Raw genomic sequence first — 15,106 nt, 5'->3', positions numbered from 1 at the left:
AAAGTATTCATATTTATTCACTTCCACAAACAATGTTCTTGAATATACACACACATGCTAATGACCTAGAATGAAATTTGCATAACCCTGTAAATCATAGTCATCACTAGCTACCTATGACTTTTTTTTAAAACCTCCACGCAAGTTTCACAATTAGGTAACGTTTAGAATTAATTCACAAATGCACATATAATGAGATAGTAGTGATGCAGCCTACAACCAAAGCAAGGCAAGCTTAACAAAAGCTACCAAACAACAGAGGCACTCGGCAGGTCAACTGCAAGTGCAAGTGCACACATGAGCGTGTGATGCGAACACCCAATTACATGGCATTTAATTCCGAGCTATGTACACCAACAAAAATGGGATAAGCTCCTAATATCAGCCGAGAAACAGATTCGACACAAACCACGCGTGTCTAAGCAAAACTGGAAAGCACTCGCAAGAAAGGGGCCCCAAAAAGTTTAGAAACACTGTTTTGACTCCAAAGCCTTTTTTCAAGTATAGACCACGGTCCACTACTTAAAGATACACCACTACATAAGTTCAACTTGATTTCAATATGGCCAAAATTGGTACACACAAAAAAGCATTTTCAAGAAACTTCTAGGTTTCAATCAAGTCCCTCCCAATTGGAAGCTCATGCAAGCATCAATATGTTGATTGAATTGGGTATTGAAGTTCGCATCTTCAATATCTCCAGGAAGAACTTTTTGGCAGATGGGGCAAGCTGCTGAAGGTCCTGAAACAAACCATGTTTTTGGTTCTCTCTCTCTCTCTCTCTCTCTCTCTCTCTCTCTCTCTCTCTCTGTGACTTTCTGCCAAACACCAGTGGGCATAAAAGAGCCAATGACCTAGAACCAACATACCACTGACAACCTTCTACTAAAAAGGAGCACACCTCTCCACCTCTCAATGCTCAACCGGACGCCAAAGACTAGGATGCTACAAGATTAGTTGTACTCTTCACGACTCATCCAACTTGTTGGAGACACCGGCACGCCAAGGATGATTCCACCACCAAAGTACAGCACTTGGCAGGAGCAAAGATATGCACTTAAAATGTGTGGTACAAAACATGGACCAAAACAGTTAGCTATCCCATGGCAGCCTAACGCCAAATGGAAATTGCATACTTTATTAGCCTAGCCAAAGATACGGATCAGTAGGTTGCTTCTATGGCAGAAAAATTGTCCTGGGGGCAGAAGCGTCAGCAATTGAGCGGTTGCTTTTCCAGGAAGAATGAGCCCATTACATCATGATGTGCAAGACTATTTGGAAAAACAACAATTATAAGCATGAAAAAAGGATGGAGCCATATAGACTACTAGCATGTAAACAACCCAAGACATAACTGGGATGCATGTTTAAGAAAAATGAAGAGGGCACCATGTTGCAATTTCTCTCGACTCTCCCATGCTGCTATTTTTAGCAGAGGCCTCCTATGTTGAACACAACCTCACATATCACCATAACAATAGAAACACAAAAAATATGCTACAATGCCAGAAATGCACAAGAGGCAGCACAAAACATAACCCTCACACAACTGCGGTGTGAAGTCTACTGCATTCGTAGACCTAAACCACACCATCTAGGGATATGCACGTTAAGACCACCAAGCAATAAGGCATGCTCCCCATGTGATGAAAAAGGAGGGGCTCCTCCCATTTTGATGAGTCACTTAGACCTTGTTGATTGCATTAGCCATGGCTGCACTTGGTGATATGCCACAAGTGCCACCTGCCTAAGGTACAAACGTCATTTGATATTAGCTTTGTGTTCTCAAAGTTTATAAAGAACAAATTTGGTATCTGCCCAGGAATAAATTCAAACAAAAGGTTCGAGGTCAGAACAAGGACATTATTTGAAGGGAAGTTGCTGAATTCTGTTTCAACTTTACAACGTATGAAAAAATAATCACGCATTTGATAGCAATCAGATTCTTTTGAAAGCTTTTGATTGATGTCTAAAAACCACTTCAGCGCACCTAAATGCAATCCTTTGATTAAGCACCCTTTTCCTCCATGTGACCTACAAAGTAGAAGGTTATGTGATATGCCAGGAGACATTATTGCGCAGTGTTAGGAGATTTGCCTACAGCATGTGGACTGCACGTACAAAAAATCGAAACCAGGACATTTAACAGAAGTCCAAGCAAGATAAAAAGTTGGCTGCTTACCTCCACTTGCACTAGAATGATTCAAGCACCCTTTGGTCTCTCTTGACCTCTTGAGTCTTCCTTCATGCTTGGCATTGGTTTTCAATGTCTTTGCTCCACCAACTCCTCCAGCAGCTCCACCCATCATTGCCACACCATCAATTTGCAAATCTTTGCCAGACCTAGCCTCTTTATCATGCATTTTATGACTGCCTTCATGCACATTCACTAGCTTACTTTCTTCGTTATCAGCCTTAACCTCGTTTGTGTAAGCTCCATTATCAGTCATGCAAGTCCATACTACTCTGGGATCACTTTCTCGAACAGAAACACATGGAAGCATCTCTTGACAGCTTGGGACTACAGGTGAATCTTGACAAACCATTGCCGAGTCCCCAGGTTCCACAAGTATCTCCTCCTTCCGGATAATATGCCTAAAACTTGAGTTTGCAGGCACTTCTTTATGTTTAAGCATCCCTAAGTCTCTCATAACAGCAAGATTCTGAACAGGAGACAATGAGATAGAGGAACCGGAGTACCCATCCTCTAGCAGTGGCCTACTACCACTAAGACCCTCTGAATCTTTTGTAAAACTTTCTAGTGGACTCACTTTGAGAGGACTTATCATGTTCGTGTTTACTGCTTCTACTTCCCTGAACTCGATTGTCTTTCTTTCCTGAATAGCAGAATCTTTATTCACGCAAACCCTTAAAGACTCAGCATCACTTTCGACATCGCGATTATGTTGCAATGGGCAGCAGACCTTTTCGAGCATCCGCCTTTGGCTCCTCTTGTTGTCTAATGCTTTCATGTTTTTCTCATCTTCCTCGCCTTCAAAAGCATACCAACCCTTCCACCCTATAATCACTGTGCATTCATTCTGCTGCTCAATGCCCTTCCAAAATTCATAAGTTCCATCCTGTCTCTTGCTCAAGACTGCTGTTTGTTCTTCGTCTATCTTTGTAGAAAGAGCTTCCTCTTCGATTTCATCACCCTTGTATTCCCTCCTCCTTTTTGCTCTTTTTCCTGCTGTGTCTTGTTCACTTGAGTCGCGTGAGCATATATTTCCAACATCTTCAATCTTGGTTGCAATTGCTGGCTCCTCTCTATCAAATTCTTCTTTGGCAGAAAAGAACATCTCAAGTGAAGCATTCTTATAAACTTGAACAGGTGTGTTCTGTCCTTTGTCCCTGCTCTTGTCACCATCTATACTATTGACTGCAGGTTTCTTCTTTCTCGCCATTTGTGATGACAATTTACTGCCTGCAGCATCCTCCTTCCCTGGATTTAAAAGTTCCATCATACTGAGACCCCTTTCATTCTGGATATTCATGAGAACAATCAAGCAGCACTACAATTTTGAGAACAAGATTACCAGATCTACGAGATTTTGGTCTTCTGTCCTTGTAACCTTCAGGTTCTGCTATCTTTTCATATTCTCCTCCACATTGTCGTTGATGACTGCATACCAAAAGTGACCCTGAGTTCTCAATTATTCAACTAGAAGTACCATAGCACCAAAATTCAGCTTCCCTAAACAGCTTTGCATCAATGGCATACTCACACACCCCCTTACTTGTGCCAATGGCAACGCGCATGAGCACATGCACTGCCTCGCCCAGTTTGAAAACAATCTGATTGTGAAGGTGTCCTGTTATTTGCCCTTTTTATCAGGTCCCCACAGCATGTACACTGCAAAACAAGTAGAAATGCCTGAGCTGCATCATACTGAAACATAAAAGAAGTTTACTGAAAGGAACATCTGACTCAACAACGATGCTCTCTCCAATGTTGTCCCTTCCTTCCAACCTTCCATTGATGACACCGATAGCTGTTCACCTCTTCAGTGAAATTGTGATATATACTAATGTGATAACCTCCCTCAGGTCTCTACACAACAAATTCCCTGTTTCAGGTAAAAGGTGTATTCACACAAGGTTCAAGAATTTACATTAGATGTCAATTTAGATATTTTTTCATGCCAGGAAACACAAATGTTAACCTGATGATCCATTCCTTTACTATTGTTGATAGCCTGCATTTTTTCCTGAAAACAGGGGCCATGATCACTACAACACAAAATCCCAACACACACCAAAATGTCAGTCTGAAAGTACCCATCAGTTGCTTGTGGTGCTTCATCTTTCTGCTCATCAAGAAAAAAGCGAGTCTAGCAGAACATTGCATTACTCATGATCCTTGTTACTGTTGGTGAGCCAAAGATATGCATGTATCATTTCATGCAGCAGTGTCTCCTTTAGCTCAGCAGATGAACGAAACTTAAGTAACGGCTCTGAAAGTCGAATGGCACAGCTTCCCTTTGCATATTTGCAGATTCCTGCACACCTGCCCATGTATTGCAGAGAATGTTAAGCTTAACCTGCTAGCAATACGAGTCAGGAGAAACGTTCACCCTCAATCATGCTTTAAAAGGTTGCTCCCAATCCAGAGGGCTTTAGCCTCAGTAGTTACGCACGCCTAGGCCTGCCTATGTGTAGGTCCAAGGTTTAAACCCTGGCACCTATGTAAATTTAATCTCTCAGAAAGGAAAACAGAGAAATAAAAAAGGTTTCTCACAATTAAATGAATTGTCTTCTTCATGCACTTTCAAGAAGGCTATCAAGCTCAGTTGAGAAAATGAGAATTGCAACATTCCATCAAATCTATCTGCAAGACAAGAAACTATGATGGTACTTGTGCATTTTCGGTCAAAAAGTTACAGCATCCAAACGTTAAGAAGAACCCACCTTATTAATAAAACATGATAGGATCAATATGCCCATAAGAGATTACAATTCCTTTACATCAATGCATGTGTATCTAAAATAGTCCTCTGAGAAAATAATTGAATGTGATAATCACAGCCTGGGCACGAAAACAAACACACTCACACGCTAACCCCAGAAAGGTCTTTATGGAAGCGTAATGTAAACTTCTTCATCACTCTCAATTAATAAAGAAAAGGCATGCAAAAATAGATACTTGGACCTTTTTTAGGTGACTTCAGGTTCACACATCATGCTGCAATGCTTGTCGTTGCTGCCAATTTACTTCTTATAGTTGGTAAGTATTAAGGCATGAGGTCTTGATATCAAGAACCAAACACTTATTGTGGTCCCTCAGATGGTTAATGTGGAAGACTTAAAACAAACATAACCACATGCTAACAAGCTACAACTAATCTGTTTTACAAACTATTATAATTGCAAGAGAAAATGCATGTATATCTGATGCAAAATTACCCCCAAAATGTGACCAATCTCTGAATAACCCAAGTTGGGAGAAAGCCCAGCTTTTCCTGATATTTCATGTTTCCACAAGTCAGTCAAATCATGCAAGCCATATCATGAGAAAGTATTCCTTCCAACACAACCATGGTTTATAAACACATAACTTAGAAGGATATAAAATGAGCATGTAACCAAGAAAAAAATCAAAAGCAAAACGTGGACTATTGTTTTTTTATATTAAAAAACTCAAAACTCATCAAACTGGGGTATGTAATTTGACCACCCAAACTGGGTCTCAAAGAGAATTCGGAATCAGTCTATCAAGCCATTCTTGGACCTTTGATCCCTAACTGTGAGGGTTTCCTGGCTCATAGAGATCTCACCAAGATCATCTAGATGGCCAAGACATTAGATAAACAGCGGGCAGCAGTCGGTGCCCACTGGTATAAACAGGAAGGTTAATTACTGCAGATTTCGGCTAATCGACTAGCCCGCGGCCCAACATGGGCCAGTGGACCAGGTGGCAAACAGAAATCGAAGGGGTCATTCCTTATGAATGCCCCTCCCCTCCCCGCTACAATCATCAAATCAATCAGTCGGGCGTCATCTTAAGCAATTGAGCAGCCAGAGGGTTCTATTTGAAGTAGAAGACAACCAGGAGTAGCCAGCACTAAAAGTAAAAGCATATCACAGAGTACTCTCTTCCTAAGGGAGTGAAGAGATGACACCATGACCATTTTATCCATAGCACACCCACAGGCTGACTGACCAAGGTAACCTACGCAACTTGAGGGAAGCAAGCCAAATGGCTAGCATATAATGGAAGCAATGGAGAGCTACGGAGGCAATGATGTGACTTCCGTATTACTTCAATCAAGTACAATGCTTTTATAGGCTCAGAGCCTCCTTTCAATCTTGTATGACATCATTGCTTCAATCATTACAAGTATAATATATATATATTTTAGTGAACAACCCTAAGAGGGGGTTCACACTGAAACCGATCCCGTCAAGTGGGAAAGACTCCGTTGGACACCCACACGCTTAATAGCACAACTTTAAAACCACAAATTTGAAATGGACAACTTAAAACAACTTGAAATTTAAATGAAATGAAATGGAAAGATGGACACCAGCACTGGGGCCGGAATGGGCCGACCCCCCCCTCAATATATGATATATTTATTGGGAGTATTTAATAAATACAATGCTCCATGGGTTCCAAGAACCAGATAATGTCCATGTACATATGAAAACAGTACCAAACAAGTAGGCTCGAATTTCGATGAAGAAAACTCGAAGCAGAACGACCACTAATGTGGTCCAATCTCTACGGTCCTGTGCTTTCACTGGACTCCGCGGAGAGCGCCTCACTGGTGTTCCGAGACCACGCACAAACAGGCGCTCTCGTACTAACGCCTGGCTCTCCCGATCTCAGCACCTTTGGACTGAGGTTTGCCAATATAGCTTGGACAACCCGGCACCGAACGGGTGTTGGCCGAGCAGGATGAATCCTCTATGAGACTTAAACATAAAATACTTTCTTCAAATCTGAAAAAATCACTTACTTGTAGATGGTTGATAGAAAACCCATACTCGTAGTATGATGAAATCACCCAGGTGATGCGAAGTCTCCTTGTAAAACACCAGTGGAGAGGTTGTACCATCACTTTCAAGGTAGAAAAACCAAGAGATAGCTGTAGACAGCCGCCTGCTGGAGCACAGCCTGATGGTGATGGATACACAGCCGCCTGGGGGAAACAATTCAGAGGTAGCCTGGGTGTGCAGTAGAGTTGAGACGTAGCCTTCATGTGATGGCAGCCATCTCTGTGTAGGCAGAGCAGCCTGCTCGAAAACAGGCGCAGCCACCTGTATGGAGGAAGTAGCCGCCTGGAAGAGAGAGCATGCGTGGAGTTAACAGCCGCCTGCAACAACACTCAACCACCTGTAGAGAGGCAGGTGCAGCCAGCAGCAGAGGGTCGTCTTCAGGAAGAGCATGCGCCAGAGGGAGAAAACAGCCGTACAGAGGCTTGCGCAGCAATCTTGCTGCAGATTCTTGCTGCAGATGGTATGCACAGTCCACCAGAGGAGCATGCGCAGCAGTCTTCAGTCGCCTGGGAGCCAAGAAAAATACACAGTCGCCGGTTCTCACGTAGGGTGGAAGCGATGGTTTTTACGCTTGAAGGAGGGAGCTTTTTTTAATAATATTCATGTGGAGTTAACCTTGGTGATACCCACGCATGCATGTGGGGGATTAGTGGGGGTAGGTGACCATGCCCACTCCCACACTCACTTAAAAGTGGGGCTCCCCACCTTGGCCCCAAAGTGGGTGCCCACTTTTAAATAACTGTGAACACCTAACCTTATAAAATAAAGGGTTAGAATAAAAAAATATTAAAACAACATGTGTAACATACTTACCACCTGTTCACATGCACTAAAACTCGTCAGAATACAGGGCAGACTTCACGACTCACTGGCAGGCGTCCCCGCTCAGTAAGTAACCCGTCAGGCAGGCAAACACACAAATACATGTCATGCGAAAACAGTTTCAAACATGCAAAATATGTGTGCATGTGCAAAAAGTAACATGGACATATCTCCCGTTCATGGAACATGTACAAAATATCTGTCGGCACAAAACTGGCACGACATAAAAACATAAAAACCTGGTCTTCCTATGGAGTGACAGTCCCATAGGTAAGACACAGTTCCAGGCACGAGTCTCCCTATGGTGTGACAGTCCCATAGAAACACGGCACGAATACTGGCTCTTCCATGGCGTGACAGTCCCATGGATCGAACACAGTCCAGGTCATACACGGGTGGCACTGATCTGGCTCCCGTCCATACGACACCATCCTGCTAACACACGGGTGGCACTAGTCTGGCTCCCGTCCATGTCAGCAAAATACTGGCCTCTTCACACGAGACACCGGCCTGGCCTCAAGTGAACGAGACGCAAAAAACTCGAGATGGACCAAATGGTCGGCCAATTGGTGACATCCCCCCGGGCTTCTAAAGAGTTGACCTCAACTGAAAAGCCTCAAGATATGCCTGCAACAACTGCGGATAATCTGCAAAATAATCCTCATTTACCCATTTGGCATCAATAGGCAAATAATTCTTAAACTTCACAAGGTATCTCCTGGAAAGCTTTCCTGCAGGTAGCTTTCTCTCCTTGTGAAAAACAATCTGTTCTGGTTGGAGGATCTCCTCAAGCTCTTCAATTTCTGGCGGATCTTCTGTGACAGGCTCATCAGGATCTGGCCCCACATATTTCCGAAATAGACTCACATGAGAAGCATTGTGAATCTTCCAATGACTAGGTAAAGCAAGCCTGTAGGACACTTCATTGATTTTGTGAATCACCTTAGCCTTCTCAAATTTCAGCAATACCCAATCACCTTCTTTGACTTCCATGTCCCTTCTATGCTTGTCAGCAGCCATTTTATGCTTATCCTGAGATCTTGCTATGGCTGTCCGCACCTGACCAAAGGCAACATCTAAGTCCCGAACATAATCATCAGCTGCAAAAATCTCATCCTTTGTACGAAGGATGGGTGGCAATACCACTCTGCCATAAATAATCTCAAACGGAGCCTTGCCCGTGGAAGCATGGATCGTATTGTTGTAGGCAAACTCAACAAGTGGAAGATACTTCTCCCATGCACTCTTTTGATCTGCCGCATAACACTTCAACAAATCCAACACGGCTGAATTTGCAGCTTCACTTTGGCCATCCGTTTGGGGATGATAAGCTGATGAAAACTCAAGTTTAGTACCCATATTATCAAACAAAGCCCTCCAAAATAGGCTTGTAGTCCTGGGATCTCTATCCCCAACAATGGATTTAGGCATACCATGATGCTTGAAAATATTAGCAAGAAAAAGCTTTACCATATGATCAGCTTTAATGGTTTTCTTGACGGGCAAGAAATGAGCTTGCTTGCTAAACCTGTCCACAATAGTCCAAATAGCATCATTCCCATGCTGGGATCTAGGCCAATCCATAATAAAATCCATCGTGATACTTTCCCAAGGTTGCGAGGGAATAGGCAATGGCTGAAGCAAACCTGGAGGCTTTTGCCTATCAAATTTCACCTTTTGGCAAGTGATACATGCACGCACATAAGCCTCAATGTCTTTACGCATGCTTGGCCAAAAGAAATACCTCTGAATCATGCGAGTAGTAGGCATTATACCTCTATGACCAGCATAAGGTGGAGCGTGACATTCGTCCATAACCTTTGGACGCAAATCCTTCACCACACATAGGCAATTATCCTTCATGAGATAACCCTCATTGAGAACATAAGAGGCATGTGAATGACCAGCCATCAAATCAGTCCATATATGGCAAAAATCAGCATCCAAATGATACAAATCTCTCATAGCAGATAGATCTCCATGAGAGGCCACTGAGACTGCAGCAACATAAGGCCTCCTAGATAGTGCATCGGCCACCACATTTTTCTTTCCTGGAGTATGCACAATCTGAAAATGAAACATGGAAAGAAAGTTTGCCATTCTCATCTGCTTCTCTGAAAGCTTGGTTTGAGATAGAAAGTATCTCAAGCTTTGATGATCTGTCTTGACTACAAATTCAGCCCCAAGAAGGTAGTGTTTCCAAATCTTTAAGGCGTGAATTACAGCCAAGAGCTCTTTCTCATAGATATCCATATGAAGCTCAGCATCATGCAAACGAACGACGGCTCTCGTATGCAACTGCATGCCCTTCTTGATTTAGGACAGCTCCTATGCAATCACCACAAGCATCACATTCAACCACGAATGACTTGTGCAAGTCAAGAACAATCAATACTGGACCACATATGATCGCATGCTTGAGCTGCAAGAAAGCATCCTGTTCCTTTGAAGTCCATTTGAAAGCAGTTTTCTTCTTTGTGAGATCATGTAGAGGAGTGGCAATCATAGCAAAATGCCTTATGAAACGCCTGTAATAAGAACATAATCCCAGAAAACTACGTACTTGATGTACGTTTTGCAATTCGGGCCAATTCCGAATAGTCTCTATCTTTGCAGGATCCATTGTAACTCCATCCTTGGATACAATATATCCCAGATAATGAATCTCTGAAAGGAAAAACTCACTTTTCTTGGCATTGACGAAAAGTTTATGCTTCCGCAACTCTTCGAACACTGTGACCAAATGAGTTCTGTGTTCTTGCTCATTCTTGGAGAAAACCAAGATATCATCAAAGAAGACTCCTGTAAACTTGCGATGGGGTCGGAATATCCTATCCATCGTACGATTAAAAGTAGCAGGAGCATTGGTAAGACCAAAAGGCATTACCAAGAATTCATATAATCCGAAGGCTGTCCTGAATGCAGTCTTATGGACATCTTGTGGCACCACGCGTATCTGGTGATAACCACTCTTCAAATCAAGTCTGCTAAAGCAAGCTGAGCCATCAAGCTTATCCAAGATATCATCAATACGCGAAATTGGGAATCTGTTCTTGATGGTAAGCTTGTTCAAAGCTCTATAGTCTACACACATACGGAATGATCCGTCCTCCTTTTGAACAAGAAGCACAGGAGAGCAGTAAGGTGAGGAACTGGGCTGAACCAAACCTTTCTCTAAAAGCTCGTTTACCTGCTTCATAATTTCTTCTTGTTGTGCAGCACTTACTCGGTATGCGGGTTTGTTAGGTGGAGAACTACCTGGCACAAGATCTATGCGGTGATCTTCGGGCCTTTGGGGAGGTAATTCACCTGGCAATGAGTCAGCAAAACAGTCGTTGAATGCATTAAGAAAATTCAGCCTATCATTAGACATAGCATCGACATTTTGATGATTTGGCACAAGACTATCACGCACAAAAACCAAGTACGCTGAAAGACTCTTTTTCATTGCTTTATTAATTTGGATGTGTGATACAACTGGGATGGAATCCCCTTCTTTGCCAGCATCAATAAAATGCATGCGGCTTTTATGCATATTGGATTTGTAGTCTTTGCGGGGCTCAAGCCTATGGTGCCACGGCTTGCCCAACAATACATCACATCCATTCAGTGGAGCAACTAAGAAATGCTCATTATCAAGATAGCCCTGTATTTGGATGCGCAACTTCCCAATCAAAGGGGTAACCTGCACCTCTTTACCAATAAATGCAGCTTCGGCTTCAATCTGAGGTCCCATGTTTTCAACCTCAATACCCAATGCAGCTGCCATTTGCATAGAGATGAAATTGTCAGTTGCACAGTCATCAAACATGAAGAGTGCGGGCTGATCCTTGATTTGCCCCCAAGCCTTGCAAACCATACGCTCTTTTGCATCATGACCTGTATTTCCTTGCACATCAGGAACTGCATGTACATTAGCTTTGGTGTGCTTGTCCTCGTGCTTTGGTTTGCGATCTGGGCATTGTCCGAACATGTGGTCTTTGCTACCACAAGAAAAGCATTTTCCATCCTTGGCATATTGCTCTCTTTGCTCCGGGGTTAATCCAAATTTGTTCTTCCTTGGGCCCTGTTCTTTAGATGTGTTATTTTCAGCTTTACTACCCTTGTAGGGCTCCCGGAAGTTCTTTTTAGGTGGCTGTCCACCCTTTTGTTGATTTGGGACAGCCTTGTCCTTCCCCTTGGAACCTCTTTGATCCTGCTTAATCTTGAGCACCAATTGCTCTGTAGCAAGAGCAGAAGCTGTGAGTTGTTGCAACGTATGTTTCGGGTGCAATTCAATACCCGATCTATATGCAGGTTGCAATCCAGAACGAAACTTCCTCTTTCTTTCATCCTCTGTGATTTGCATGAAGGGAGTCACTTCCAGCAACACTTTCCAGAATTTGTTAACATACTGTTGCACACTCTCATTATCTTTTTGTTCCAGCCTATCCCACTTTTGAGTGAGAGTTTGCTCCGCATTGGGTGGCAAGAACTGAGCATAAAATCTATCTTTGAATTCATTCCAAGTAGAGATGGGATCCTTGGTGATCTTTTCAGTGATCCACCAATGAGCAGCAGTGCCTTTCAGAAACATGCTAGCATGGCGCACCTTTGATTTTTCTGTAAAATCCTCATCGCTAAAAGCAATGTCGAACTGTGCCACAAACGCTAACACCTTAGAAGCATCATGTTCACCATGAAAGACATCAAATTTGACAGGTTTATCACCTGCTTTGAACTCCTTGAGCTTCCTGGCATGAGGCTCATGGTCCTCTCTTTTTCTTTTCCCCTTATCCAACGTGGTAGCCCTGTCTGCATGGGCTCCATGGGCCGTCATAGAAGCTTCATGGGGCACGGTGGCATGTGCTCCACGAACTCGAAACTCAGATGCATGTGACTTACCTGCATATGGCATGGTCTCTCCATGAGACAACTCAGAAGGCAAAATTTTTCTGGTAGTAGACCTGTCACCATAAGATACAAATCTTGCATGCATGTGACTTTCATGTTCTCCATGAGCACTGGCATACATATATCTATCAAGCTTAGTGCCTTGGGGAGAAGATGCATGTCGAGAGGTGACAGTCACCTCTTCCTTTTGCATAAAAGATTTCAGCCTCTGGGATGCGGGATCTCCATGCTTCAAACGAGGTGGATTTCTGAATTTCAGCTCTCCGTCATCCCCCTCTTTGATATCACCTTAGCGAAGGAGATAGGCAAGTGCCAACTCCCTTGGTTTCTTGCCCACTTCACGAGCCATTGATTCAAAAGTTACATCAACCATAGCATCAGCCTTCCTGGCTTCAATAGCACTTTGCAGATGTGGATCTTCATGCAAAAACTTTAATTCTTACTCTTGAGCCTGCAAAAGTTTTCTCATATGTTCCATTTCAGCCCTCATAGCATCAGGCTCTTGTTCAAGCATAACTGTCTTTCCTGGAGACAGTTGACCCTTGGATTCACTATCCATAACCCTTTCAAGGGGCTTGTGTCTTCCTCGCAGGACATCAGTCCCACGAGAAGCACTAGATGGACCCCTCGAATTTGGTACTTCCAAAGGGTTGCCTTGGCTGTCCATTGTGTTTTAAGTTTGCTAAAAGCGGGATGTCCAGTACACAGGTTCGTTTCCCCACTAGGAAGAGGGAAAAAACCGTGCTCTGATACCAATGAAACCGATCCCGTCAAGTGGGAAAGACTCCGTTGGACACCCACACGCTTAATAGCACAACTTTAAAACCACAAATTTGAAATGGACAACTTAAAACAACTTGAAATTTAAATGAAATGAAATGGAAAGATGGACACCAGCACTGGGGCCGGAACGGGCCGACCCCCCCCTCAATATATGATATATTTATTGGGAGTATTTAATAAATACAATGCTCCATGGGTTCCAAGAACCAGATAATGTCCATGTACATATGAAAACAGTACCAAACAAGTAGGCTCAAATTTCGATGAAGAAAACTCGAAGCAGAACGACCACTAATGTGGTCCAATCTCTACGGTCCTGTGCTTTCACTGGACTCCGCGGAGAGCGCCTCACTGGTGTTCCGAGACCACGCACAAACAGGCGCTCTCGTACTAACGCCTGGCTCTCCCGATCTCAGCACCTTTGGACCGAGGTTTGTCAATATAGCTTTGGACAACCCGGCACCGAACGGGTGTTGGCCGAGCAGGATGAATCCTCTATGAGACTTCAACATAAAATACTTTCTTCAAATCTGAAAAAATCACTTACTTGTAGATGGTTGATAGAAAACCCATACTCGTAGTATGATGAAATCACCCAGGTGATGCGAAGTCTCCTTGTAAAACACCAGTGGAGAGGTTGTACCATCACTTTCAAGGTACAAAAACCAAGAGATAGCTGTAGACAGTCGCCTGCTGGAGCACAGCCTGATGGTGATGGATACACAGCCGCCTGGGGGAAACAATTCAGAGGTAGCCTGGGTGTGCAGTAGAGTTGAGACGTAGCCTTCATGTGATGGCAGCCATCTCTGTGTAGGCAGAGCAGCCTGCTGGAAAACAGGCGCAGCCACCTGTATGGAGGAAGTAGCCGCCTGGAAGAGAGAGCATGCGTGGAGTTAACAGCCGCCTGCAACAGCACTCAACCACCTGTAGAGAGGCAGGCGCAGCCAGCAGCAGAGGGTCGTCTTCAGGAAGAGCATGCGCTAGAGGGAGAAAACAGCCGTACAGAGGCTTGCGCAGCAATCTTGCTGCAGATTCTTGCTGCAGATGGTATGCACAGTCCACCAGAGGAGCATGCGCAGCAGTCTTCAGTCGCCTGGGAGCCAAGAAAAATACACAGTCGCCGGTTCTCACGTAGGGTGGAAGCGATGGTTTTTACGCTTGAAGGAGGGAGCTTTTTTTAATAATATTCATGTGGAGTTAACCTTGGTGATACCCACGCATGCATGTGGGGGATTAGTGGGGGTAGGTGACCATGCCCACCCCCACACTCACTTAAAAGTGGGGCTCCCCACCTTGGCCCCAAAGTGGGTGCCCAAAGGGGGTGCCCACTTTTAAATAAGTGTGAACACCTAACCTTATAAAATAAAGGGTTAGAATAAAAAAATATTAAAACAACATGTGTAACGTACTTACCACCTGTTCACATGCACTAAAACTCGTCAGAATACAGGGTAGACTTCACGACTCACTGGCAGGCGTCCCCGCTCAATAAGTAACACGTCAGGCAGGCAAACACACAAATACATGTCATGCGAAAACAGTTTCAAACATGCAAAATATGTGTGCAAGTGCAGAAAGTAACAAGGACATATCTCCCGTTCATGGAACA

General features: G+C 43.7%; 1 protein-coding gene across 12 annotated transcripts in view; it reads right to left on the bottom strand.

The window, feature by feature from the left end:
• Positions 1 to 460: 460 nt before the first annotated feature.
• The window catches only part of LOC147626187 (uncharacterized), a 37,726-nt gene continuing 23,080 nt past the window's right edge, over positions 461 to 15,106 (bottom strand). For 5 of the 12 annotated variants that reach the window (XM_086816310.1, XM_086816302.1, XM_086816304.1 and 2 more), the window contains 7 exons: positions 4,352 to 4,507; positions 4,164 to 4,230; positions 3,971 to 4,051; positions 3,738 to 3,853; positions 3,537 to 3,622; positions 2,183 to 3,442; positions 461 to 742 (listed from right to left, as the gene is read on the bottom strand). In XM_086816310.1, the coding sequence (XP_086672436.1) occupies positions 618 to 742; positions 2,183 to 3,442; positions 3,537 to 3,622; positions 3,738 to 3,853; positions 3,971 to 4,051; positions 4,164 to 4,230; positions 4,352 to 4,398 (1,782 nt within the window). In that variant the 5' untranslated portion in view covers positions 4,399 to 4,507 and the 3' untranslated portion in view covers positions 461 to 617. Of the gene's footprint in view, positions 743 to 1,990; positions 2,035 to 2,182; positions 3,443 to 3,536; positions 3,623 to 3,737; positions 3,854 to 3,970; positions 4,052 to 4,163; positions 4,231 to 4,351; positions 4,508 to 4,738; positions 4,829 to 15,106 lie in introns of all 12 variants that reach the window. The other 7 variants (XM_086816307.1, XM_086816309.1, XM_086816308.1 and 4 more) reach the window with 3 other exon arrangements.

This window comes from Cibotium barometz, chromosome 22 (assembly GCF_041138505.1).
Source record: "Cibotium barometz isolate CiBa-2024 chromosome 22, ASM4113850v1, whole genome shotgun sequence".
Lineage (NCBI taxonomy): Eukaryota > Viridiplantae > Streptophyta > Polypodiopsida > Cyatheales > Cibotiaceae > Cibotium > Cibotium barometz.
The sequence above is the reverse complement of the archived record's forward strand: the minus strand, read 5'-3'. Positions and strand labels throughout refer to the sequence as shown.